Source organism: Alternaria alternata (genome assembly GCF_001642055.1).
Source record: "Alternaria alternata strain SRC1lrK2f unplaced genomic scaffold CC77scaffold_8, whole genome shotgun sequence".
In the NCBI taxonomy this organism is placed as follows: Eukaryota; Fungi; Ascomycota; class Dothideomycetes; order Pleosporales; family Pleosporaceae; genus Alternaria; species Alternaria alternata.
This window is the reverse complement of record NW_017306197.1, coordinates 1,010,773-1,035,425: the sequence shown is the minus strand read 5'-3', so window position 1 is coordinate 1,035,425 and position 24,653 is coordinate 1,010,773. Positions and strand designations below refer to the sequence as shown.

The 24,653-nt window shown below is 50.9% G+C and overlaps 13 protein-coding genes across 13 annotated transcripts; 8 read left to right on the top strand and 5 right to left on the bottom strand.

Moving 5' to 3' along the window:
- Window positions 1–27: 27 nt before the first annotated feature.
- CC77DRAFT_1094112 (isoflavone reductase family protein) lies at window positions 28–951 on the top strand (the record flags this gene model as incomplete). The annotated part of the gene is made up of 1 exon (XM_018529717.1): window positions 28–951. The coding sequence occupies one exon, from the start codon at window positions 28–30 to the stop codon at window positions 949–951; it is 924 nt and encodes a 307-aa protein (XP_018387234.1).
- A 574-nt stretch (window positions 952–1,525) lies between these two features.
- On the top strand, window positions 1,526–2,249 carry CC77DRAFT_1008112 (hypothetical protein; the record flags this gene model as incomplete). The annotated part of the gene is made up of 3 exons (XM_018523518.1): window positions 1,526–1,587; window positions 1,632–1,789; window positions 1,825–2,249. 3 exons carry the CDS (start codon window positions 1,526–1,528, stop codon window positions 2,247–2,249), a joined length of 645 nt encoding a protein of 214 aa, XP_018387233.1.
- Window positions 2,250–3,253: 1,004 nt separating this feature from the next.
- On the top strand, window positions 3,254–3,652 carry CC77DRAFT_987424 (hypothetical protein; the record flags this gene model as incomplete). The annotated part of the gene is made up of 2 exons (XM_018536251.1): window positions 3,254–3,447; window positions 3,499–3,652. The coding sequence occupies 2 exons, from the start codon at window positions 3,254–3,256 to the stop codon at window positions 3,650–3,652; spliced, it is 348 nt and encodes a 115-aa protein (XP_018387232.1).
- A 797-nt stretch (window positions 3,653–4,449) lies between these two features.
- On the top strand, window positions 4,450–5,912 carry CC77DRAFT_987423 (kinase-like protein). The gene is made up of 4 exons (XM_018536250.1): window positions 4,450–4,691; window positions 4,745–5,019; window positions 5,085–5,308; window positions 5,373–5,912. Exons 1-4 carry the CDS (start codon window positions 4,537–4,539, stop codon window positions 5,730–5,732), a joined length of 1,014 nt encoding a protein of 337 aa, XP_018387231.1. The 5' UTR covers window positions 4,450–4,536; the 3' UTR covers window positions 5,733–5,912.
- A 29-nt stretch (window positions 5,913–5,941) lies between these two features.
- Window positions 5,942–8,674, top strand: CC77DRAFT_1019693 (hypothetical protein). Its single transcript, XM_018524885.1, has 4 exons — window positions 5,942–6,339; window positions 6,401–6,624; window positions 6,675–7,033; window positions 7,106–8,674. Exons 1-4 carry the CDS (start codon window positions 5,994–5,996, stop codon window positions 8,586–8,588), a joined length of 2,412 nt encoding a protein of 803 aa, XP_018387230.1. The 5' UTR covers window positions 5,942–5,993; the 3' UTR covers window positions 8,589–8,674.
- A 26-nt stretch (window positions 8,675–8,700) lies between these two features.
- Window positions 8,701–8,952, bottom strand: CC77DRAFT_933549 (hypothetical protein; the record flags this gene model as incomplete). The annotated part of the gene is made up of 1 exon (XM_018534321.1): window positions 8,701–8,952. The coding sequence occupies one exon, from the start codon at window positions 8,950–8,952 to the stop codon at window positions 8,701–8,703; it is 252 nt and encodes an 83-aa protein (XP_018387229.1).
- A 71-nt stretch (window positions 8,953–9,023) lies between these two features.
- On the bottom strand, window positions 9,024–9,654 carry CC77DRAFT_1008109 (hypothetical protein; the record flags this gene model as incomplete). Its single annotated transcript, XM_018523517.1, has 2 exons — window positions 9,024–9,127; window positions 9,177–9,654. 2 exons carry the CDS (start codon window positions 9,652–9,654, stop codon window positions 9,024–9,026), a joined length of 582 nt encoding a protein of 193 aa, XP_018387228.1.
- Window positions 9,655–9,960: 306 nt separating this feature from the next.
- Window positions 9,961–10,713, bottom strand: CC77DRAFT_933112 (HET-domain-containing protein; the record flags this gene model as incomplete). Its single annotated transcript, XM_018534295.1, has 2 exons — window positions 9,961–10,461; window positions 10,603–10,713. Coding segments are annotated over 2 exons (612 nt in total), but the record flags the coding sequence as incomplete, so codon positions are not given.
- A 686-nt stretch (window positions 10,714–11,399) lies between these two features.
- On the top strand, window positions 11,400–13,374 carry CC77DRAFT_1019691 (eukaryotic translation initiation factor 3 subunit D). Its single transcript, XM_018524884.1, has 3 exons — window positions 11,400–11,556; window positions 11,616–12,849; window positions 12,898–13,374. Exons 1-3 carry the CDS (start codon window positions 11,430–11,432, stop codon window positions 13,178–13,180), a joined length of 1,644 nt encoding a protein of 547 aa, XP_018387226.1. The 5' UTR covers window positions 11,400–11,429; the 3' UTR covers window positions 13,181–13,374.
- Window positions 13,375–13,515: 141 nt separating this feature from the next.
- CC77DRAFT_1049531 (hypothetical protein) lies at window positions 13,516–15,362 on the top strand (the record flags this gene model as incomplete). Its single annotated transcript, XM_018527581.1, has 1 exon — window positions 13,516–15,362. The coding sequence occupies exon 1, from the start codon at window positions 13,632–13,634 to the stop codon at window positions 15,360–15,362; it is 1,731 nt and encodes a 576-aa protein (XP_018387225.1). The 5' UTR covers window positions 13,516–13,631.
- A 336-nt stretch (window positions 15,363–15,698) lies between these two features.
- CC77DRAFT_987408 (Phosphodiest-domain-containing protein) lies at window positions 15,699–17,930 on the top strand (the record flags this gene model as incomplete). The annotated part of the gene is made up of 2 exons (XM_018536249.1): window positions 15,699–16,057; window positions 16,184–17,930. The coding sequence occupies 2 exons, from the start codon at window positions 15,699–15,701 to the stop codon at window positions 17,928–17,930; spliced, it is 2,106 nt and encodes a 701-aa protein (XP_018387224.1).
- Window positions 17,931–18,215: 285 nt separating this feature from the next.
- On the bottom strand, window positions 18,216–19,650 carry CC77DRAFT_839422 (Allergen Alt a 7). Its single transcript, XM_018533368.1, has 3 exons — window positions 19,303–19,650; window positions 19,131–19,186; window positions 18,216–18,996 (listed from the first exon to the last, which is right to left on the bottom strand). Exons 1-3 carry the CDS (start codon window positions 19,357–19,359, stop codon window positions 18,495–18,497), a joined length of 615 nt encoding a protein of 204 aa, XP_018387223.1. The 5' UTR covers window positions 19,360–19,650; the 3' UTR covers window positions 18,216–18,494.
- Window positions 19,651–20,560: 910 nt separating this feature from the next.
- CC77DRAFT_839420 (hypothetical protein) lies at window positions 20,561–22,345 on the bottom strand. The gene is made up of 2 exons (XM_018533367.1): window positions 21,912–22,345; window positions 20,561–21,861 (listed from the first exon to the last, which is right to left on the bottom strand). The coding sequence occupies exons 1-2, from the start codon at window positions 22,191–22,193 to the stop codon at window positions 20,698–20,700; spliced, it is 1,446 nt and encodes a 481-aa protein (XP_018387222.1). The 5' UTR covers window positions 22,194–22,345; the 3' UTR covers window positions 20,561–20,697.
- Window positions 22,346–24,653: the final 2,308 nt, after the last annotated feature.

Sequence of the window (24,653 nt, the reverse complement as noted above, 5' to 3'; positions counted from 1 at the left end):
CATCAAGTAGCTACGACCATCCCCACGATGCCACCATACAAAAACGTCCTCCTCATCGGCGCCGGCGGCTCCCTTGGCGCCCCCGTCCTTGCCGCCTTTGCCGCGCGCCCAGAATACAACTTAACGATCCTCACGCGTCACGACTCCTCTGCTACCTTTCCGTCGGGCATCCCCGTCGTTAGGGCAAACTATATCTCACTCAACTCCCTTATATCGGCCTTCAAAGGCCAGGATGCGATTGTCTCTCTCATCGGCGGGCATGCCCTCAGCTCGCAGAACTTCTTCATCGACGCCGCGATACGGGCAGGCGTTAAGCGCTTCATCCCCAGTGAATTCGGCCCAAACTCGCGGAACGAGGAATTCGTCAAATATAACGATGTTGTGCTTCCTGTGCGTGCGGGCATTGTCGACTACCTGAAGTACAAAGAGGGACAGGGTGAGGGAAAGCTCAGCTGGACAAGTGTAATCTGCGGCGGCTTCTTCGACTGGATGCTGTACAGTGGAATGCTGGGATTCGATCTTAAGAGTAGAAGTGTGGAGCTTATTGACAACGGTACATCCGTCGGTACGTTCACCTCGCTCTCCACAGTTGGCGAAACAGTGGTGAAGATTCTGGACCATGCGGATGAGACGGGTAACCAGTATGTTTTCACAATGTCGTTTCAGGTGTCTCCGCGCGATGTTTTGGAGGTTATTGAGAAGGTCGATGGGAAGAAATGGAGTGTTCATTATACTACTTGTGAGGAGGTGATTGCGAAAGGGAGGAAGAGGTTGGATAACGGCGATTTTGCGGGGATTATGGATTTGACGAGGGGGGCTGCATTTGGGAGACTAGCACTTGGAGATGAGAGTAAGAACGGATTCTGGAACCAGCGGTTGGAATTGGTAGACGAGGATATTGAGGTGGCCGTGAGAGATGTTCTCAGAGGCCAGGGCATGCTGAGCGAGTAGAGATAAACTATCACTATCGGTACGGTCATCGGTCCAGACTCAATTTCGTGAGTGGAGTGTGGGATTGGTATTGCTTGACATGGTTTTGACAAACCCAGCTTGCTTGTGGTATCTAGAAGGTGACAACGACGTAGTTTCCATGTCCGGCTCATCAACAACATGAACACGGAAACAATGTAAGCATCCAAGCTACTGGCTCTCGGTATGGATGATCATATTAACATTTCAAAGCACTTTCTGGGATAATATCGATTCGCCGCTTTCCCGTGTTACATCGATGAGGTGGCGTGTAGACGTCTTACCAAGGGAGAAAGCGGTAGTCTATTCGAGTGAGAGAGAACAGTGTACAAGAGAAGCAGTGTCTTATCCGTTCTTGTTATATCTTATGTTGCATTTCAGCGTGCGGCGCTCTGGAGCGGTGCGTTTGCGCTCACCTCACCTTCCATTTTTGATAAAAACTCCTCATCGCGTAACCTTTTGAAACTTTTCTTCTCTCTCTATAATAACCACACACACACAGTACACAATACTTTTCTTAAACCAGATGCTCGCTGTCGCGCCGACAAACTCAAGCATGGCTGCACTTCTATCTCACCAACTGCCTCAACCTGTGTCACCGGCTCACGCAGAGCTCGTGTGAGTATCAGAACTTCCAAGCCGACTATGACTAACGAACGCAGTACCTATGCGAACAGTTTCCAGTCCCCACTTCTCCGTCTACCCGGCGAGATCAGGAAACGTATCTACGCCTTCGTTTTCACCGTGAAATGTGTTAGCTGGGTTGACAACAGATGGTCTAGATCCGATCTAGTAGATCGAATCCCGTCTCGTACTCCAAGTATTCCGTAACAGTAGAAGACTGGAAAAACGCAGACCGAAGGATAAAGTACCCGTTGTCTCAGTTGATCTCCAGTACAATGGTGTGTCGGCAGTTTTACGCAGAGGCTTCTCCCTTGATTCCTCGTCTGAACGAGTTGTGCTTCACCGGCTTGGCATTCGTACGGAAATTCGGACAGAACTTCACAGAGAATATGCCGCACAAATTTGTGCAGGGCATCGAGACGGTTTGGCTGGTTAATTGCGTGCCTGGAACATTGGAGAGAACGAAGACAATCGCTGACATCACCCTACAAAGGATGTGTGGACTCAAGAAGATCGTTGTAAGGCATGGGCCTTTCCATTCCAACCCTGGACCTTCAATCCATGAGCGAGAAGTTCGGGAGAAGATGTTTGTGGAAGTGCTGAGGAAGGAAGGGATCGAATGCGAGGTTGTGTTTGACTATCCAGTGAGGAGATAGTAGAGTTCTTGGACGTGGTCTTCTTCAGTTCGAAGAGCAAGGATGAAGGAAATGGCAGAGACTTGAACAAGCAGTATGACAGAGACCAAAAAGGTTGCGGATGTAACAATACAGCAATACAGGACTTCATCAGTACTAAGGCGCTTGTCTTTGATAGTCGTGCCTTGTCCGTTAAAGAAATACAGTACTTATCCAGATCCTTATTGGATTACTTCTAGGGAAGACTCTCAATCTAAAAACTTGCTGCAGAAAGTTTTGATAGGTTCTCGGTATAAGCTAGAAGGCTATGTAGAGCGTTAATCTGTAATGTACGTTACATACTGCAGGTCAATGTATCTAGAAAATACACTTGGACTGCGATGTCAGATGATCTGGATCAACAGCACCATACACGCGCATTATGACCATTACAACTAGTGAATCAATGAGGTTTTTCTGGCAGCACTATGAGTAACAAAGCTAATTGTTCCTATCGGCCCTTAGCCTGTGACAGTAACTTTCAGTGCACCTCTCTCTCGGACTCACACTACAAAGATATCCATCTTCAGATGAAGAGACGCCCAAAAGGATGAGGTACTGCAAATATTCTCCAACAAGCTCGAATAATAAACATTCTTAGACCAATCCAGTACCTTCATGTCTTCTATCTCTGTTCTTGATTCTACTAAGGCACAGCAATTGTGCTACACAAAGCAATCAACACAGGCATAGTTTTGACGTCATGGCGACCATCGCTGATGTGCTTGACGGCTCGTTATCACTGCTCAGAAGATGTGTCGACGTTGCTAACTTTGACTCACAAAGGCCTTGTTGGTCTTGTTGTATGTTCGTGTATGACAGAGTTGTTAATGACTCCGGCTGTCCATAATGCACATATAAAGCATCCTTGTTCTTTTGCAGCAGATTCTATTAGCTATAGTACGCATATATCAGCAGATCATTGTCCAATCATCCACTGTACTTTGGCCTACCAAGCTTCGTTCTGCACACAGACAGTCTCCAAGATGCCAGTCAACGAGGTCCTCGCCACCGAGTTCATCAAATTGGTGACGATCTCCAGTCGTTCAAGCTCAGTCGGATATGCAACCAGGACTACTGGTTGGGAGCGAAGAATGCTGTCAGAGCGTGTCAAAGACGGATTCGTTAAAGCCGTGGAGAAGGCCGATGTGCCCGATGGCGCAACGACTGCAATATTGGTGTAAAGATCCCAGTATGCCTGTGATACTTATGAGTAATGACTCGAGAATAGCGAGGCCGAACACTCCAGCCAGAACGATTCTAGAAGACATTTTACTGCTCACTGGCGTGATGCAAATAAGCAACACATCACAACCAAGCATATCGCCCCTCCAGAACAGGAAGGTATATGCCTGTGGATGTTATACTGCCGGGTAGAAAGGTGACTGTTAGCGAGTAGTTCATTCGAAGAAAGTGGTAGGTGGATGCGACAACTTGTTTTGTCTCAACATGGTTAGGAAGTATGCGGAGCCTGAACTTTGTATACGATACCTATAGAATGTACCCTCATGTACAAGACCGCTGGCACGCTGCAATTTGGGAGACCGGAAATTCTCATGTGCTCCAGAATGCAAAGTTGAAGTGGCAAATTTGACTTCGATCATTTGTCGCGCAGATTTAACACCACGTTTTCTTGCTTTTCGCACATTAATTCGCTGCCCTTCTTGCCTTTGTTGGTTGAACTGTCTTTGCTCAGTGAAGATTCATGTTTTGAGTCACTGTCTTCAACTTGGTTGTGGTACATACCCAGGGGTTGATAGTGACTACAACGTGCGAAGCATAAGTGCTTGGCTGCCAAGTGAAGTTTGGATGTGCGACTTCGATCATCCACCCTTTATTCGCATCCGCTACTCGCTCATGATGTGTTGTAGCTGTAACGTAGCTGTAGTGCATATTGAAGTCGCAACGTGTTGGGTGCGCCAACATGGGAAGAGCGTGACTCTGTAGCCGCCTCCACGTTGATGTCCAACACATACCCGTGCCTCAGCAGTGGGCCGCTAGCTTGTTAATATATCGGGTACAGTATCGCTAGCAGCGGATTATGCAGCCTTCTTCCAGATACCCACGTTGACTCCTTAGTGATTGAGAAGGTGTGCACTGAACCCAGCGATCGCGGGTGAAGCCAAGAGTTGGATGAGCGCTTACCATGTCTGTGCGCTACCGGTGACAGCACCGCGCTAATGAACAACCTTCTATCGCCACCACGAACAACCTTTGACTCAAGAGACAATATCTTCATTATAAATTCCTGTTTCCTGAGTCTACAATCATGCTTCTTCGTCGTCTCGTCCGCTGCATATCCCCGATCCCACGTACAGGCATCAGAATGGCTTCTACTGTTGTAGGCAGATCGGGCCGTGAATACATCCAGCGCGAAGTGCTCGTGGAGCGCAAAGATCCTCGATTGAACATCTTCAAAGCCGTGTATGTTACACATACCTCATGTCTGTATTCTCGCTCAACAAAAACGAATTTAGATCCCATGATCAGCCTTTCGTCTTCAAGCGTGTCCCCGAAACAATCTATGACATGTCCTTACGCCTCGCAGCCGATCTTTCCGGGTCCCGTCGGCTTCGTATGCATGTTGACTCTAACGATGAAGAAAAACTTCTAATCTATCCATACTACCAGAATACCCTGCTTAAACTGCTTCAAGAGGATCCAGAGGTCTCTGTTGCGGCACGGAAGGAAGTCTTGCGGCAGACAGCAAAAGCCATACAAGAGCTACATAGCAAGGACTGGATTCATATCGGTACAGTCTCCGGTCCAGATTAAATCTTCCATCACGATATCCTGATTGACAATCGAACTTGGCAGATATTAAGCCCGACAATATACTGGTCAACTGGACTTGCGATGAAGAGGGTACCAAGACAATCACAGATGTCGCTTTGGGTGACTTCGACGTTGCTTGGGAGTGTCCGACAAACGCGGTGATTACCGGCCCTCATGCAGTAGGAAACCACATGTGGCGCAGTCCAGAAGCACAGACTGGGAGAGGTATGTCCAAGGCATCAGACGTACTCTCGTTCGGACTGGTTGTGAGTTTGCCCAAGCTATTTTCATGCATCATTATCTCAGAACTTACGCTAAGCGTTACCACAGTGCATCTATACCCTAGGGCAAGAGGACGCGATACTTATACACAAAGACAGCGAGGTCGTCAAGAAAAACATGTACTCAGAGCAAAGAGTATTACTGAGACATTTCACGTTCTTTGGGCCACCGAACGAAAGGCTTTTCAACTGGATCGACGACGAAAATTGGACGAAGGTTTTGGAGAAAATGAATGAATTGGCTGAGGCGGATTTGGAAGAGAGGCCAATTATGGGCTTTGAGGTGTGGGGACACTTGCTTGGCTCTGACGCACAGAATATGATCTCTGGAACGACTAAGATCGACCTGGGGGCTAGGTCAACAATAGACGAGGTTTTGGCGCATCCGTGGTGGCAGGAGTCTGTCTGACAGACAGCCAATCTGGCGAGAAGGCTTTCGTCGTATGTAGGATGGGGGTCACTCCTAAAGTCTCGATTGATCTTCGGTTTGCAACAGCTGAATCCTTAATGCATCCAAGAATTGTGGCGTCGAATCGTGGGCAGGCCCCCACCTCAGCTTCAGCGCCTCTTGTATCGCTAAAACCTAAACAATCCGCTCTCAGCCTCCTTCCAATTTAAAATCTATCTTTCGTGCGCCTAAAGATATCAAACTATCTCTGTGTCGCACATAATGCATCAGCGTACGATTTCCTTAACCCAGGGCAAGACCGCAAGCGGACAACGTCTGGATGGGGTTGAACCTCACGTATCAGACAAGGCTACTGCGAGATCACACGGTGAACCCATCCACTCACACTCCAGCATGAATCCAGTTTTCCAGTCAGATCTCGATCCATTCCTGGCTCCCGCCCTATCTCCGGTTTCAGACGCAGCTTCAGAAATGTCGAGACTATTTGCATCTTCCAAAAGAACTGATTGCGCAGTCAAACACCCGCCTCTCCCTTTACTGGGAAGGGCTTTGGGGTCGAGACAGACGTGGAGGATACCAGCCACCATATTAGGATTCTATTTCATATGTAAGAATACCAAGTAAGGTCGTACATTTGGCTGTTCGCAGTACTAACAAAGCCCAATCAGCGTTCTTCTGTGCAGCTACACATTATTGCTTCTTCACCTATCTCGACGGTCGCATTATCTCTCCAGGTTTTACGCTCTCCATGAAAACTACTACGGTTTCACAAGCCTATGCTACTACAGTGTCACTGGTACTAGTCACCGCATTTCGTGCTGCACTAGTAGCAAGCATAGGGACATGCTACACGCAATTTCTTTGGGCAACATTGAGAAAGCGCGTGCTTAAGGTGCTATTCTTCTCAGTAAAGCTAGGAAAATGCAAGCTTACAACGTTTAGGTCAGTCTGATCGAGGATCTTTTCCAAGTGCAAACAAATCCGTTCCACTTCTTCAACTACCAGTTGTACTTCAAGACGCCGGTACTTGTAGCTGTAGCTATTTTTTGCTGGCTTGTTCCGATTGCAACAGTATACCCTCCCGGTACTCTAGTCGTCGAAATACAGCCTTCTTCCATTGACATAAGCTTCAATGTGTCTGTATTCCACCACAGAAATCTTCTGGACATATCTGAAGACAATGTTATAGGTCAGGTAAAGTGTGAGGTTAATTGTGTAAACGATACCTGTACCGACCATCTTTCAACATCACCGCAAATGACAAAGAACACAACGTTCCTAAAGACCTGTTCTTCGCAAAGGTAGGTTCCCCCTCTCCAATATTTGCTACAGCCCCACCAAGGCTAATTTTGGTTCGTACTCATTCTATATAGTGTGACAAATGGCATGGAATATATCACAAGCTCAAACCTGATTGTGGGCGAAATATCACGGCTGAAGCAAGCAAGTCAAGAGAACACATCGTATGAACTCAGTTTCTTCGGAACCACCTTGGACTGTGAAACCACGAATCGCTCTATGGAATATACAATCTCGGAGTTAAGTTTGACGAACATGCCTAGCGACCATAAAGAGGCGATCTGGCAAATTTCCAATCCCGCACCCAACTGTACGTTAACAAACACGGGATCACAGTGGGATGTTTCCTTAGAGGATGCAAATATCACCTATCGCGTCGTCCATGACCTAGATGCGCCACAGTATTGGCCATGCTTAGACAAAAACCAATGGATGCCCAATACTGATAACATATCCTGGCTTCCCTTAAAGGCAAACTTTTCGGGCTGGCTGGATTCGGGCCGAATACATTCGACTGTCCCTGTGACCGAAACAGTATGCAGTCCAAAGATAGTCGAATACCATATCACTATGTCAAATGCTGCAGGGGCACAGCACGCATCTTATATCATCAAAAAGGATGTATCTATACCGACATACACTCGAGATTTTGACGACTTCAGCGGAACCTTTGAGCAATGGGCACAACTTTCTGACGCTGTAGCGATATATCGGAACTTTGCACAGAACTTTAACCAGTCTGGGTCCGCTTTCAAAAGATGGACTTTCGAATATCCCAGCATGTCGAATGAGACAAAGCCTTACACGACTGAAGATGGAGAGGTTGTGGAAACATGCGTGCTCGATGTGAAACCCCATGGCAAATCTTATCTTGTCACACAAAATGACGAGGTCGGGGCCACCATATGGCGTCTCGGAGTTTTCGAACAGCGACTTGATGGAGGCAATAAATATGATGGATGCCCAGCGTTTGATCCTGATATGGCCAATGAGCTTCTCATCAATACCACGATCTCTGCATTGGCTCTTAATCAGCGATTCGACATGGTCAACGGAACAGAGACCCTCAATTTCAATGCCTACCACTTCGAGAACAAGCTCGCCTTAATCCTGCCATACGGTTTATCGCTTGCACTCGCCGTACCAATTCTAGTGTTAGGATTTATAGCTCTCTATGTTCAGAACCACGGCGTTTCAGCTATCAGTGGAGGTTTTCTGCAACTTCTCATGACGACTACTGGACGTACTTCGCTTGAAGCGGTGGTTACGAAAGGCTCTGGCACGCTGGGTGGATATGAAAATGTGTCAAAAGAACTCCGCGAAATGGAAGTCAGGTTTGGAGAGCTGATCCAAGTCAGCGGAGAAGACCAGAAGGAGACAGACACGCTCCTAAACGAACATGAAGAGCATGCAGATGTGCAGGAAGACGGCAGTTCACAGTCAGGTCTTGAAACTACGTGTGGAATGGAGCGGTGCGAGGACAGTGTCTCAGTAGTGCAAAGAGCTGGTTTCGGTACAGTCGATGAAGTCGGACTATTCAGGAAGAAAGGAGAGTAGTAGTTAGCATGCTTTCCTTTTTAAATGTTATAAAGAAGAAGGAGAGGAAGTAAGGGAAGACTAATCTAGAATAAATAGAAGCTCATAAAACCTGGCATAAACAAAAGCCCTACTAACACAGGACAAATTCCCGCCGTGAAACATGGCCGTCACGCTCCTGACTCAACATTTCCCCATCCATGAGTTCGTGGATGTAGCATTCTCCGATGACTTGATACATGTCATCAAGGTAGGGCCTCAAGACCATAGGAAACCTACAGCCAAATAAGATAGCAACGACATCTCCTTGGCGAACAGCTGTAGGGGCCAGTCCCAAATAACCAGTTTCTGTTGTTATGAGAGCTCTTTGTTCCAAAGACAGCATAGCCAAGCGCAAATGACGTAGCGTAAGCTCTACATGTAAATCTTTATTATGAGCCGTTGGGAAGAAGCTTTCTAAACTCTGGCCTCCGATACGGAAGCCTCGATTGTGTTTTCGGAACTTATCAAATCTTTGAAAGTAGTTTGACTGACAGATCTTTGGTCGTCATGGCGATGAACTATGTTCTAATGGCCAAAGTACTTTGAGAAGTACATCTTGAATCACACCAGACTTGAGTACGCCTGTAGACGCTTTGGGATAGCCCACAATTGTGCCTGGAGTAGCTTTAGGGTGGCCCATAAGCAAGGTCTGCTGGAGTGCTTCGGATTTCCGACTGCCATATCTATTCAAGGCGTAGCGTGGTTGAGTAGAACGATGTAGGGGAGGTTCGGCTGCAGTACCATCGACTATGTCCACTTGCAATCCGCTGCAAACAAGAAGAGTACTTCTTTTGCCTTGCTTGATCAGCGGAACCTGAGTGGGTAGATTACCGCCAGCTGAGCGGGATCGCAGATACTCGATGTGGTGGCGGGTGGATGTGAGTCTCCAGTCGGGTACCCATGATGGCCAGTCTTTCTCAGTTGGGTGTATGCCTGCAGACGCAATATAATCTAATCCTCCTGAACTTTCAACAACGGACATCATGAAACCTGTATAGACTTCCTGTACAGAACGCGAGTAATCTGGAGCGATGCCTCGAGACATTGTAGGGTCCAACAAGCCCAGTATGCTATAGACTTTATCCCTTTTGTCGGTTGCATCGAATCGGCGGACAAGATGCATCAGACGGCTCAAGCTTACTTTAGCATTCGAATTGGATGTAAGCATCGTTAGCCAATATATGCTACTGACGATGGGCCATGAACCGGGTTTCGAGTCGAGGTCAGATTGACATGTTTGGTCTTGCAAGGCTGTAAGAAGCTCCCGACAGTATGTAGCGCCCAGTCGTATCATTCTTCTCGTCAATTTGGATCTTCCGCACAACAACAAGGTCGAATTGTGATTCGCAGCAAGCTCCTGTATGATCCACGCTCGATTCCAATAAGGCTTTTGTGCAAATGCAAAAAGGGCAGGCCATCCATCAAGCCGTAAGTCCTTTGGCAGTTCGAGTGTGTTTTCTATGCAAGGATTCCGGCAAAGGTGCCACATAGTCTGAACTGCAATTTTGTCGGTAGACTCTTCTTGACCAAGCCAGACGACCACAGCCCTAGCTCGACGATAGATTCCTCTCATGCGTTTGACTTGTTCATTGCGCTCTTCTTCATCCTCCTGGTTGATGCACAATGAATCTACCCAATAATGCATACCCAAACGCGTCTCTTGTAGATCTCGTAAAGCCCTTAACGCTGATTCGAGATTCTTTGAAACGTCTTTGCGCACCCCGTTTAAAATGATGCTTTTTACATCACGTACGTCGCCCCACGTATATGACAAAGCTTCGAAATCTCCCCAAGCAAAGCGAGTGTCGCTGACCTGCTTGTGGGCTTGGTTGCGGAGGCCCTCAGTTGTGGCCTCGTCAAGGGTTAATCCTTCCAAGGTCGCGTCTCGTAGATCTACGCATTTTGTGAAACGATCCCAAACCATCGGGCACTTTGGGTTTGGTATGTAGCTTTGATCCGATTGGGGGGAGAAAGAACCTTCTTCCAGCGGAACATTTTCGATCGTGCATTCAATAGAGTCTTCGGCCGAAATAGGACGTAAAGGATCCAGAAACCTCAAAACGCGAATATCGTTCTTCGTCTTCTCGAGAGGCTCGTATTGCATGTTGTGTCAAGGGAGATTAAACAAGAAATAAAGCAAGAACACTTCGAGGTTCGTGAATTTGAAGAGATATTGAACGAAATTGCAGATATGAGGAGAAGCTGAAAGCTATGCGAGCATGCTTGGGAGGATAGGAACTTGTTCTTCTGCTCTTCCATTCACCGGTTAATAGAGACCGGTGAGGACTTGAGAGGGTGGGAGCTTTGCAACGATAGGCTCACAGGTCTATGCAGCTGCGGCCCTATGCTGGAATTAAAGGGCGTGACATGGCTAATTAAAGTTAGACCCTGGGCAGGATGTAGCGCGCATGCGTGTGTTGATGATGTCGAGTTAGACGCAGCAAGCACATTCTCGCGGCGTGCACCATTGTTGCCCCTGCTGTTCAGTATTCTTGGAGTTGTTCTGGAAATAATCTGAGGTTGGATAGAGGAAGCGCATGTCACTAGGCTGCAGAGAGTGCTGCGTTAGGTAGCATTGATTGACGAAGCAAGCTTTTCGTGGGATCTGGAGCGACGTCGAGTGAGTGTGGTAGTTGGGTGAAGTTGCCCGCGGGGTAGGAATTTCGTTTCGTTAGCGCCAACTTTGACTGCCCACATAATTTCTGTGCGGCAACAACCACCTACAGTCACTAACACAAAATGGCACCCGCATCACTACTGGACCTCGTGTCCGCGCTGCCCGACACCGCAGGATGGGGCCCGCCAGTCACGTCCGAGTCGATGCTCGACGGCGTGCCGTTTGCACCCTACTCCAAGGCGGACAAGCTGGGTCGCATGGCCGACTGGACTGAGGGCAAGGACCGCGAGCGGGGAGGACGCCAGCAGTACGGCAACCGCAACTACCGGGGTATGGCTGGATTTATACTGCAAAGAAAAAAGAAAGAGCAGCGAACTAACGCTTCACAGACCAGCAGGTATACGGCGCGAACCAGCAGACCAACCCCTTCGCTATCCAGGCCGCCGAGGAGGAGGCCACCTTCTCCGTCGTCGACAACACACGCACATCAGCCCGCGGCCGAGGATTCGGACGAGGCGGCGGCACCGTCTTCCGTGGACGAGGAGGAGCGCGAGGCGGGCAGGCGCAACGCGGAGGGCGGGGCACCTTCCAGCGTGTTGGTGGCCGTGGCGGAAACCAGTACGACAACCAGCGCGGTGGACGTGGAGGCAGGGGAGGACGCCGTTTCGGCTGGAGGGACGACAAGCCCCAGCGCAACCGCGATGCTTCCGTACAGGTCAAGCCCGAGTGGAACGTCATGGAGGAGATTGACTTCTCCCGTCTCAGCAAGCTTAACCTGGATACCCACGAAGGCGAGGACATCGACAACTACGGTTTCCTCTACTACTACGACCGCAGCTACGACAAGCAGCCTGGCGCGAGGACCTCGGAGCGCAAACTCAACGTCCTCGACCGCGCCGCCTACAATGTCACCACTTCCAGCGATCCCATTCTGCAAGAGCTTGCCGACAAGGACGAGGCGACGGTATTCGCTACCGACGGCGTCCTGTCCATGCTCATGTGCGCCACCAAGTCCGTCTACTCATGGGACTTGGTATTCACCAAGCGCGGCAACAAGGTCTTCATTGACAAGCGCGATGGCTCAAGTCTGGACATGGTCACCGTCAACGAGAACGCCGCCGACGCGCCCCTCGAAATTTCCGAGGGCAACAAGGACTCCATCAACAGCCCCGGCGCCCTCATGCTGGAAGCCACCCACATCAACAACATCTTCCCTCTGCAGGTCGTTTCCGAGTCCGAGACGCAAAAGATCAACATGCCCCACGAGCACCCCTTCTACAACGAGGAGGTCGAGACCGACCCGCCAGCGTCCAAGGCATACCGGTACCGCCGCTTCGATCTGTCGCTCGACAAGGATGAGGAGCCTCTGCACCTTGTTGTCCGAACAGAGCTCGACGCTGTTGTCAAGAACAACATCAACGGCGAAGACCAGTACTTGACCATCAAGGCCCTTAACGAGTTCGACAACAAGGCACAAGGAGCCGGCGGTGCGCTCGACTGGAGGTCCAAGCTCGCCAGCCAGCGTGGTGCTGTCCTCGCCACTGAGATGAAGAACAACTCCTGCAAGCTTGCTCGCTGGACTGTGCAGAGTATCCTGGCTAAGGCTGACACCATGAAGCTTGGGTATGCATTTCCATCATTTCGCATTGGTCTTGGCTAACATGATAACAGTTTCGTATCCCGTACCAACCCCAAGAACAACAACGACCACGTCATCCTTGGTGTTCTCACCGCCAAGCCCCGTGACTTCGCCGCTCAGATGGCACTGAACCTCAACAACGGATGGGCTATTGTGCGCACAATTGTTGACATGGTACTTCGCATGGACGAAGGCAAATACGTCCTTGTCAAGGACCCCAACAAGTCCCTTCTCCGCCTCTACTCCGTGCCCATGCACACCTTTGAGGAGGAGGATGTTGAGGAGATGCAGGCGGTTGAGGAGGACGAGGAGTAGTTTTCTCAAAAGGGGAAATCAAAAGTGGTGTGGTTCGAATTCTTTTTCTCAGCGATAACTCTGTAGGGATGGTTTACATGATAGACGACATACCATTGAATGATGATGCTGGACAAATGCTGTCCTTGAGCTGAACGAGTAATTCCGTCTGTGATGCGGAATCTATATCTTGAATCAGCAGATTGTTTTCCGTGTCTTACGCTGCCACATGCGACCTGAAAGGTATGATCACATCCGATAGTATCGCATATAAGACCGTGCACAGACCGAATGCAGCTGCCAAGTAGTGGCGTCGGAGATTGCTAGGCTGAACCCTTGCTCACGTCAACACTTGACTTCTACTATCCTTCCCTGTAACAACGATTCGTGCGGGCTTTCTTTTGGATCGGCTCCACATGTTCTACGATGATGGATATTGAACACCATTACCTTTACTTGCTTGCAGTCCATTATGGTCCATGAGCACGAACTTTTGGTTCACATCTCCGCACCCGTTACCCGTCAAAACGACCAACTCTATCGTTCCTTGGCTAACGCTTATCTCGACTTCGAATCCGCCAGAACCCATGGAGACAGGTCGTCACAGCTTGACGCAGAGGTGTCCAGCCAGGATGCGGATGCTTCCCGAATGAGCGACCCGGCGGTGCTAGATCCCGGTAGTTCATTCGACTCCAACGTCGACGCCTCGTTTCTATCAACGGGTAAAGATTCCTACGGCAGTTTCCCATCAGGCTTGTCGCAAACACAAGATAACCATGCTCCACCATCTAGTCGGCTTGCCCGTCTAGAAGAAATCCACCAGAATTGGAAGGCGCAAGTAACGACAACTCCCAAATCAAGCGCTGCTAGTAGACAGCGGGATGCAAAAGACTGGTATGATGGGGAAGAGGAAGAGTGTGAAGATGTCGACACGGCGTTCATCGAAGATACGCAAGAAGCAAGGTCGGCGCTGCAAAGTCAGATGCCGGATAGTTTTGAGATGACCGACGAGAACACTTCGGAAGACGATACAGACGAAAGACATGTTGAATCTGATGAATATGCTGGCATTTTTACGCAAGAAGTTCCTTTGGACGGCGATGAGCCAACTGAACAGATGACTGCTATTACGAGAGAAGAACCGCCGCAAAGTGGACCTGAGAGCAGCTCTCCGATATCTTGGGAAGATTCAGACGAAGCCGAATTGGTCGCTGAGAATGCTGCGCAAGAAGATCCCCCGTCGTCCGATGCACCAGCAGAGCCCATACCTGTTGCTATAGCAGAAGATACTGTTCCGTCTCGACCTACGCCCTTGCCAAAGGATCCCGCTACAGTCGTGGATCGTCGTAAGAGTGCGCGCCTACAGGGGAGTAAAGGAGCAGAGATCAAGTCGCTTGGCAACCCAAAAGCCCGTCCAGAATTGGAGTTCGATAGCCTACTCAGAAGAGTAAAACGAAGAAGCTCGCGCCTGAACGACGCGTCAAAGCTAGCGGCCCCCTTCAAAGTACCCACTACAGTTGCGAGTCGCCGTAAGAGTGCACGCCTGGAAAAAGCTGGCGCAGCAGCAGCAGTCAAGACGCATGTTCCCCCAACTCCGCCTCCCGCCCCTACCTCTACCATTGCAAGACAACAGGAAGCCCTGCGCTTAGACGAAGCGCCAAAGCCAGCAGTCTCAACACCACAACACGAGATTAAAAGCCTACAGGAAGCCGATTGTGAATCCGATGCCTCCATCGACTTGTCTACACTCCCACACAGCGTCCTAGCGCCCGAACCCAAGATCGGCATCACCACACCTCTTACCTGGCCCTCGCAAATAACACCCTACCTCGCCTCCCTCAAAACTCAGCACCCTAGCACCTTCTTCCAACCTCTGAAAAAGCTGCACACCCCGGCACCCGATACGCGCGGCTGGTGGTCCGTCGACTGTTCGCAATGGCCCTCACGATGGCAAAAACACTTTTGGGACGCAATTTGTGAACGGCTGGGCGATGGTAGACTGGGTTGGGCTACGAGCTTGCATCGCGAGGTTGGTGCCAAGCATGGTGAGGCGGGGAATTTGGGTGAGGTGAGAGTGTTTTGCTGGGGTGAGCTGGTGGAGTGTATGTGGTTGGTGTTGTGGGATTGTTCAGAGGGGAGGGTGGGAGGGATGGGGTGTAGGTGGGTTGATGCGTGGGAAAGGGTGGTTTTTGAGATGGAGTAGAGTGTAGAGTCAGGGAGATGGTTAGTCTTTTTTCTTTGGATATCAGGGGAAGAATTTGTATCAATCTCTAGAACGTGTCATACGCAGATGGGAATTTTCAAATGAAGTTGTCGATTCTCAATTCTCTGGGTGAGTGGGAGGTTGTTGATTGTTGGGTCCATTACCGAATCAAGTCGATACGCGAGACGAACGTCGCATTCCTGCACGCGTGAAACATGAATGCCAAGAGACACGTCTGGGGTCGCTGACCCCCAACATATCGAGTACCATAGCGGGCGCGCAACGTGTCTCCCGGTTCATCAAGCGATGTGATAACGTTACCCGAAGAACGCGATCATGTCTTCGCAACCGCAACCGCACAACGAATCGCACAGGGTCGCTAGCTCCGACGCAGGCACCGACGACCGCACCCTCTACGACCACACCTCCGACGACGAAGCCTACGACGGCCGGCCGTCCGGCGACCTTGACGAGCGCGACCGCGATATCTTGGACTCGGAGGATGAGCGCGAGAGACTTCTTACGCGCGAAGATGGTGGGAAGGGTATCCTAGGGCGTAAAGGCTCTGGGGTCAAGGTTGGCAAATGGGACAAGAAGAGCGACACCAAGGGGCGCAGGAAAAGCGGCAACGAAGAAGCAAGTGCGCTCATGTACGAGATGGAAGAGGGTATTGGCGCTTCGAGTACCAGTTTCCGGTCAAGGAGGAGTTCCCAAAGCGATGAACAGCGATTACTTGCGAGCGAGCTGCAGAGAAAGGTATGTAAAGTCTGCGAATGCGCAGATGAAAAAAGCTAATACTTGCTACAGACACGCAGGAAAAGCCTATACCGACGCATGGCCATCTACGTATCCATCATCGTTCTCTTCGTCGTCCTTCTCGCAGCTACGTACAATCTCTCCACCCCAAAAGACGTCAAGGGCGCAGTAACCCTGGTATCAAACGGCACCTCGCTCTTCGCCCCGACCACGATTCTCATTTCCCTCGACGGCTTCCGCGCCGACTTTCTGTTCAGAAATCTAACACCCACGCTGAACCAATTCGTCCAAGAAGGCATCTCGCCAAAGTACATGATGCCCAGCTTCCCCAGCGTCACGTTCCCAAACCACTACACAATGGCCACGGGCATGTACCCCGAAGCACACGGCGTGGTAGGAAACACGTTCTGGGACCCCGAACTACAGCAAGAGTTCTACTACACAGACCCAGACCGCAGCCTGCAAGCGCACTGGTGGGGCGGCGAACCCCTCTGGGTGACGGCCGAGAAACAAGGTGTACGGACGGCGGTGCACATGTGGCCCGGTTCTGAAGCCAAGATCCTGCATCAGGAGATTGCTTACGTTGACAAGTACAACGGCTCCGAAGTGCTTGCTAGCAAGGTCGACCGCATCATGTCGCTCCTCGACACCCCTGGCCCCAGAGACGTGGGCGCCAAAGCAAATGCGCCCAGGCCCCAGCTCATCGCAGCGTACGTCCCCGACGTCGACGGCGACGGTCACCGCTACGGCCCCAACAGCACCGAGATCCGCAAAACGATTGCAAGCGCCGATGCCATGGTGGGAGGTATCCTGTCTGGTCTGCAAGCACGCAACCTGACCAACATTGTAAACGTCATCGTCGTGAGCGACCACGGCATGGCTACCACGGACGTGACGAGATTGATTCAACTGGAAGACTTGGTCGATCCAAAGGAACTCGAACATACGGATGGCTGGCCGCTCTACGGTTTACGCCCTAGAGATCCGGATTCTCTACACCGGCTTTACAACCAGATCAAACAACGCACAAAGGAGAATCCTAACGTGGACGTTTACTTGCGAGACGAGGATATGCCGGAGCGGTACCACTTTAGTCGCAACAAGCGGATCGCGCCTCTCTGGATCGTGCCCAAAACCGGTTGGGCGATTGTCACAAGGGACGAATTCGACGTCGAAGCGGGCAAGAAGAAGGGCCAAGTATACCATCCGAGGGGTCTGCACGGATATGATTTTGAACACCCGTTGATGAGAGCCGTGTTTATTGCTCGGGGGCCGGCTTTCCCGCACATGCCCGGCAGCAGAATGCAACCGTTTCAGAATATCGAACTGTACAATATCGTTTGCGATACGCTGGGTCTCACGCCCGCCCCGAATAATGGGACGTTGCGCCTGCCGTTGAAACCAGTTGGGTTGCACGACGACGACGAGGATGCGCCCGGGAATGAGAATCACACGCCCGAGGACCCCGTTCCTGCTTACACTATTCCTTCTTCGTCTTCGTCGACAGATCTCGCGTCCATGGATTTGAACTCCTTATCCTCCATCGCAGCATCCGCGTCCGGAATGGAAGATACCTCTCCTTCGCTTCACGACCCAGTAGTACCGGCCCGGCCCACTCCGGCGGATGGAAGTAAAGACGAACTCAAGAATAAGGAAGGCGATAAGGAAGCGAGCGAGGGGGCGGAGAAGGAAAAGGAGAGTTGGTGGGAGTGGTTGACGCACAAAGCTGATGGGGTCAAGGATTGGGTGGATGGCTTCGTTCATGATCATGTTCCAGGGGGGGAGGAGGGGCAGGGGAAGAAGGGTGGGTGATTGCGGGGAACAAGGATCGATAGCGAATAGGGATTGAGGACCTTGGGTTGTTTCTTTCCTGGTGTAGATGGAGTTTCGTTTGGTATAAGGCTTGATGGAACCTTTTTTCCTTATGGGGAATATTTGTTATCCAGATTCATGGGTCTGTGATAGAGTAGCTGTGGAAATAATGATACCCAATGTCTTCTTCCTTCGGGCTTGGCCCAGTCTATCCGAGTTGACACACATTTTCTCAGTACTGTTTGAAGACTCGAGCGTAGTTCTCATGGCTAAATTATCTCATTTCGTTTCATTCCATCGCAAATCTCCACAAGTAGGAAAGAAGAAGTAGAGAGGAAAGGCCAAAGTCTACATGATATCGCACTTTGCAGGCAATCCACACGGACCGCCCTCTTTATCCTTGTCCTCTTCCGTCTTCTGCTGGGGTTGCGAAGAAGACGCAGCAGGAGCAGGAGTAGAAGTAGGAGCAGCAGCAGCAGCAGTGCTACCATTTGTCGTTACTCCATTCCCATTCTCTACCGTCTTGTTCTCAGCAACAAGGCCAGCAGTCTTTCCATCATCTAGTCACTGATGCGCCTTGGCAACAGCCTCGTAGAAAGCCTTACCCTGAGCCTGCGCAATGTTCAGCTCAAGCTCACTGGGCTGCCTCGATCCATCGCCAGCAGAAAAAGTACCAGCACCCCAAGGGCTTCCACCGTGGACCTCGTCCAAGTTGGCCAACATGCTAAACGCAGTCTTGTAGCCCAGGGGAACGTAGATGAAACCGTGGTGCACAAGCGTGCTCATGCTGGTAATAGCAGTCGTCTCCTGGCCACCGCCCAGGGTGCCAGTCGAAACGAAGACACCGGCGTACTTTCCCCAGAAGCTTCCTTGTTGCCATTGCTTGCCTGTCTTGTCCCAGAAGGTCTTGAATTGTGCGGGGAAGTTGCCGTAGCGGGTGGGGATGCCGAAGAGGATGCCGTCGAATTCTTCGAGGACGGCGGGGTCCTCGAGGACGGGGACCGACGAGTCCTTGGGAGGCGCGTACATCTTGTCGAGGACGTCCTGAGGAAGGGTCTCGGCGACTCTGTGGTTGTGTCGTTAGTGATTGCTCTCGACATGGGATAGAGAGGGGCTTGTTTGGTGAAGATTTGAGCGGCTGTGGGAATGATTGCGAGCTGGGGATCGTGGTGTTGGGTGTGTTGGATAGAGGTCACATACTGGAAGAGCTTGGCATCACCGCCAGCCTCTTGGATACCCTTCAACTCAGCATCGGCCTGTTTGTAACCATGTTAGCAGAGAATCTCAGTTGAGAGACTGGAGAGGAGAATCATGCGGGGAGCCGTTGGGTAGACAGCAACTTCCACAGGACAACACAACAGGAACAACATACCATCTTCTTGATGTGGCCGTACATGGAGTAGTACACAATCGCGATCTTGGGAGCCATCTTGAACGAATTGGGGTATCAAACAAAGTCAACAGAGAACAAGTGAAGTAGGACGTATGTGTTGAGGATAAGGAGGTAAACTGGAGAGCTTTCGAGGAGTGGGGTGGTCCCTTCTTCTTATACTTGATACCAGCTACCACTACAGATGACCCTGTCGGTTTATCCTATCTTGTCCCTGGCCCCGATCTCCAGCATCTCGAAATACATCATGCCATACACCGGTCCCATAGCACCGAGACCACCTCATAGGGCCAGCTGGGTAGCTAAGCTTGCTTGCATAGCAGTTACCAACAGCTTTGCGCCATTCTGCCCCTCATAGCCGCATCGCTATCCTGCATGGAGCATGGCCGCACGGCTAGCGCCCCACATATACCCCCGATGCAGTAGCGTCATGGATCATTTCCAACGATTACATGAGTCTTTGGTAAGTGATTGCCAATGGGTTTTTTTTGCACTTCGCTGGCAAAATACGATTATGCTAGACTTTCCCACCGGCATTTTTCTTGTTACAGCCTTCCGGCAAACCTGCCACTCTCTGCTTTCTCTCAACAGAGCCCCCGGGTCCGGCATACGACTTGGTTTAGTGCGGTCTTCTTCCGCCTCTTATTCAGCAAGCATATCGGTCGGCGTTCAGCGTGCCGTGCCAGATCTGGTACTTACCACGTTTGAGTGGTTGGCACGGCGTAGCCGCTTAGGTAAGGTTGATAAGCTCGGATAGAGAAAGAGGTTGACATCCGGAGTACAGCTAGCTGCTGTGAGGGAATGACTATGCGATGTGTAAGCAGACACTGCGGAAATGTACCTTGGGCTTGTCCGCTTTGGGAGAGTGTGGGTGCGTGGGTTGCAGGTGCGGGGTGGGTGTTGTTGGTGATCGCCAAGCGGAGGAGCCGTTTGGCAAATTTAGAGCAGAGGCTTCGCGAAGTTTCTTTGTCGCGCGTTGTTCGTGTTGCTTGCTCAACCATCCGGTCATGGTGTATGCGCAAGTATGGATGCAGAACAGATGAGCCATGAGACGACGCCAGATGAGTGTGCCAAGTTGATTCATTATGTTGGTTGAAGTACATACGCTAAAATGCTAACAAGATGCAAAGAGGAAAAAAACAAAAATGATACCCCGCCATCCCGACGGGAAGATACACAGTAGTCGCTTTTCGAGACATGGCCTTGTTCTCGTTTATGAAGTTCCCCAAATGCATGAATACAATATGGCTGCTCCAGCCTGGTATCTTTTTGGCTCCAGGCCTGTCGCTCATGCATGTGGTCGTAATTTCGTAAGTAAAAAGGTTGGTGATCAAGGTTTACAAGTTGAAGTGAAGTTTCGGCCGTTATTTGTCGCAATCAAGTTTGAATGGAGAGGAGCCTCCTACGAACACCGGCCAAAAAGTCGGCCTCGTCGATGCGCTGAAATTGCGCCTCTTCTTCTTTTCCGTATAGGCCGGTGCTGCCATAAGGTCCCTTGCCGCTGAAGTCGACGTTCTGTGGCCAGCGCCCATCAGACGAGATCTGCGCCAGGGAAAAGTCGCCATGCACGGATTGGAAACCGGGCTCGAAGATGCACTCTGCGAAGAAGAGCTCGACGTACAAATCGCGAGGGATGGCGCTCTCCGCGCGAAGGCGGATGAAGCGACGGGCTTGCTCCAGTAGCTTCTGCAGGGCGTCGGTGGCCTCCTGAGTGGAGCGACCGTCCTCGTGCTCACACAAGTGCAAAGCACGTACCTGCAGGTCGCCGGCAAACTTTGCATTGTCGTTGGAGAAGAGATGGGAGCATACAGAAGGAAGCGAGATGGAAAGAGTCTCGAGCTTAGGGCAGTTTCGGAAAGTGTCGCACAGATGCTCGCAGTCGCTCGGAGATCCCGGATGTGGGTGCCAGAAGCCATCCTGTGACCGCGGGCTGTGCTCAAGCACTCGGAGAGTCTTGCGAGACGCCTTGACAATGGCCATGACACCGTCGATGGTGATGGAAGAGTTGCACGTCAGATGGAATTCCTCCAGCTGTGTTGCAGTGCGAGCAATGGCGAAGAGATCATTGTCGGTGATGGGCATGAAGCTAGTGTCGCCAAAGATCTTCAGACGTCGCAGCTGGCTGAAGTTGACCGACTGCAGTGGCTCCAGATCAACGAGATTGTCCTTGTCCGTTGCTTGTTGCGAAGTAGGGTCGACACATTGGAGTTCCAGCGACTGCAGTGGCTTACCCGTACCAGTGAGGACAGTCCGCCAGGCCTTGGCGTCCACGTGACGGATAGTGGTCCATGGAAGAGAAAGCGAAGTGATGTTGGTGCAGTTCTTGAGCGATTGGAACACTAGACGATCGGTCTCGGCGGTGTAGAAACCGTGCACCCACATGCGTCTAACCTTGGCGGCCACCTCTGGGTAGTCGTTGCAGATGCTCACGGTCCGCTTGAGTGAGGCGAAAGGGTCGCGGTACACAGCCGTGCCAGTCGGGCGGTCAATGAGTTCGTAGAGTGGGTAGCTCTCTCGCCTGTTGGACAGCTCGGCCCATCGCTGATGTTCGTTAGCATGATGCTTATGGTAAGTAACAAACGTGTGCTTACTTCTCCTCCCTTCCAGCGACGGATATAGACGTCCTTGATGGAGTGCTCCAGAGCCCACTCGTGCCACTTCCAGCAGACTGATCGCAGCGTGGCAGTCGCGTCCCACTTGAGGAGCTCTGGCGGAACCGGGCCTCTCACATAGCGCTGGAGCTTGGCCCTCTCGAGAGGCAGTGGTGCTTGCTGGAGACCGAATGTATACGTGGGACCATCACGTATATTGGCCTCGGTAACCTCCTCGAGGATCTGGGTAAGAACTTCGTAGGGGAAGTCGTTGATGTTCATTGAATGTTTGGCAGCGGTGTGACGGTAAGGTGACTCGTGTCTGGATGTTGTTGTTGATGGTAGTAGATGGTGTCTAGGTATGTAGGTGACGCAGGTGGAAAGTCGTGTTAGTCGGGCGTGGTTTCTATAGTGAATCTCGCAAGGCCCCCAGGACTCTTATAGTCGAGGGCAGAGATTTATTCTTGACAAAGAGCACCATGGTTCATTGTTAGTCAGATGTCTTGTGTCTTCCCCAGCTCCTTGCACAAGCGCCAACGACTCGGACGCTGGACCGACATGGCCCTTGAGCTAGAAGGATCAATTCTCAGCATAGGCGAGCCAATAGGGTGATTAGCAGCACGTTGCACGCGTATAGTTTTGCAGTGGAAAGTGGTTGTGAGGTTAGGTTCTCTTTACGTCACGGTGGCTTGGCGAGCTCGGGTTTGCTGGGGCGGCGATTCAAAGCAGAAAATTGGCTTCACGTGGCTCGTGGCTGGCGTTTCGATTACCCCCAGGAAATTCAATCCGCAGGCCACCTGACCACCAATGACACATGGAAATCTCTGACGAGACCCTCCGACCATCTTTCACAATCCCCGTGCCTGCATGGCGCCTTTCTGCTGGGTCAATCCGAGTTCAACCTCCGTTGCTTCCACGCTGTCGCGTCCGTCGCGTCGTCGTAACGCCGTCTTCACGCATCATCTCACGACACAAGAGCATTGACTGTGAGCATTGTGGCTTGTTTTGACATATTACATCCGACGCATTGATCACTTCCACCATCTCCGCTTCTCCAGACGGCTGCTGGACGGTTGCGGCTGCGGGTGTCGCCATCTATGTCATGTCTCGCACCTTCTGTCGTCAAACTGCCAATGTCTGACGCATCACGGCACCATACACGACCAGCCTTGCAACACCCTGTCAACCATGATCACGATGATTCCGGAATATATTGGGCCTTCTCGTTCGCTCTCTCTGTCTCTCTTTCCAATAATGCAACGCACGTTGTGCAACCTACGCAAAACTCATGCCATGACCATTCACCAAACACAAACACCACACGTTGGGAGTGGATCTGCAAAATCTTCACAATGCATGGGCTCCTCCTCCTGGTGACACGTATTTTCCGGTCTGTTGCATGAGTAGGAGCTTAGGCCTCTCACCATCGTGTTCGACTGGACTTTATTTGGTAATATCTTACGTCTTCGAAACTTCCCCGCTATGCGACTTCTCCACAACCAAGAATGCAAACACCGTTACGGGAACTACTCTAGCTCACCACTTGAGCCGAGCACACTACACAGCAATCCCCAAACAGCACATGTAAATTAGCGTTATGAGATGCTGACATTGATTAGAGTAACGTTAATGATGACGATACAACCACGGGGTACCTCAAGTATGTTAGACAGGTGTTGTACGCAAGCAAAGTACAACAGACCGATCACTATACCGCCTGTGCCTCTGAGCACCCCTAATTTCCTTTCTCGGTTTCTATGAGCTAAGGAAATACGCTACCCCGCAAAAGATCGTGGAAGCGAGCTCGTGTCAGGGGTCTCCGAGAAGTTCATCTAGCTCTGAGACGATCACACCGGCAAGCTAGCGCTACGGGATAGACATTCCGTTTCCACTAAGGCCGTCGGAGCTTGCCTACTACAATGCCGCTGCAAGGCGAGCAGATGGAAATATCGGCTTCGCTGTTCGTCCGGCTGTACGTGCGTCGTGCGCCACCCAGAGTCACGGGGGGCTAGACGGGCTCAGCTGACATGGTGCTTCCCAGCGCTAGGAGCCGCAACACCACCGAGAAAGTATCGTGACCTTCCTTTTTCGCCTCGCGGATGCAGATGGGCCAAGGTGAGGCTGAGTGCTGACTGGCGGTGCCTCCCGGATGCTGGGTTGCGACACGTGTCTGTGCTTTTCGGGAGGTGCGGTGTGCGAAGCGTATTGAGAGTGATCACACGATGTATGGGCGATCAAAGTAGCAAGGTGATACCCTTCCTTTAAGCAGTAACATGGTTTGGTATACGTATGTTGAAGCTTATCTTAGCCCGTCGTTGGACTCCTTGCTGGTGGTATCTTGGGCTTTCGAGCTCAATGGACAACTCATCACATCCCATTCTGAACGACTTGGCACATTCCCACGTACACAAAGCTGTGAGTGAATGAGAATACGGAATGGGGAAACTCGGAGCACAACTCAATGGGCTTGCGACCTTGACTAACAATTCAAAGTCGTTGACAATGGGACTTTGACCTCGAACAACCATCTCATCCTTGTCCCAAGATATTGAAGTCGGAAGTAAATTTATACTACGACCACACTGACATGACGTGATAGGTGTCACAGCCTCGATGCACTATCTTATCTGTGGCTCTTGAACACGTCTCCATCACGTCTGTGATGGTGCAACATAAGATAGGGATATTGGCTGCTGGGTGCATGAAGAGCCTCATGTACACATATTCCCGTTTTCTTTTGGC

Coding starts and splice junctions, on each gene's coding strand:
- CC77DRAFT_987423 (XM_018536250.1), top strand. CDS start 4,537: ATGCTTCTTCGTCGTCTCGTCCGCTGCATATCCCCGATCCCACGTACA. Junction 4,692..4,744: donor TTGAACATCTTCAAAGCCGT/GTATGTTACACA, acceptor AAACGAATTTAG/ATCCCATGATCAGCCTTTCG. Junction 5,309..5,372: donor TACTCTCGTTCGGACTGGTT/GTGAGTTTGCCC, acceptor GCGTTACCACAG/TGCATCTATACCCTAGGGCA.
- CC77DRAFT_1019693 (XM_018524885.1), top strand. CDS start 5,994: ATGCATCAGCGTACGATTTCCTTAACCCAGGGCAAGACCGCAAGCGGA. Junction 6,340..6,400: donor ATTAGGATTCTATTTCATAT/GTAAGAATACCA, acceptor AAGCCCAATCAG/CGTTCTTCTGTGCAGCTACA. Junction 6,625..6,674: donor TGAGAAAGCGCGTGCTTAAG/GTGCTATTCTTC, acceptor TACAACGTTTAG/GTCAGTCTGATCGAGGATCT.
- CC77DRAFT_839420 (XM_018533367.1), bottom strand. CDS start 22,193: ATGAACATCAACGACTTCCCCTACGAAGTTCTTACCCAGATCCTCGAG. Junction 21,862..21,911: donor GTCGCTGGAAGGGAGGAGAA/GTAAGCACACGT, acceptor AACGAACATCAG/CGATGGGCCGAGCTGTCCAA.
- CC77DRAFT_1019691 (XM_018524884.1), top strand. CDS start 11,430: ATGCTCGACGGCGTGCCGTTTGCACCCTACTCCAAGGCGGACAAGCTG. Junction 11,557..11,615: donor CGGCAACCGCAACTACCGGG/GTATGGCTGGAT, acceptor AACGCTTCACAG/ACCAGCAGGTATACGGCGCG. Junction 12,850..12,897: donor GCTGACACCATGAAGCTTGG/GTATGCATTTCC, acceptor ACATGATAACAG/TTTCGTATCCCGTACCAACC.
- CC77DRAFT_839422 (XM_018533368.1), bottom strand. CDS start 19,359: ATGGCTCCCAAGATCGCGATTGTGTACTACTCCATGTACGGCCACATC. Junction 19,187..19,302: donor ACGGCCACATCAAGAAGATG/GTATGTTGTTCC, acceptor GGTTACAAACAG/GCCGATGCTGAGTTGAAGGG. Junction 18,997..19,130: donor GGTGATGCCAAGCTCTTCCA/GTATGTGACCTC, acceptor ACACAACCACAG/AGTCGCCGAGACCCTTCCTC.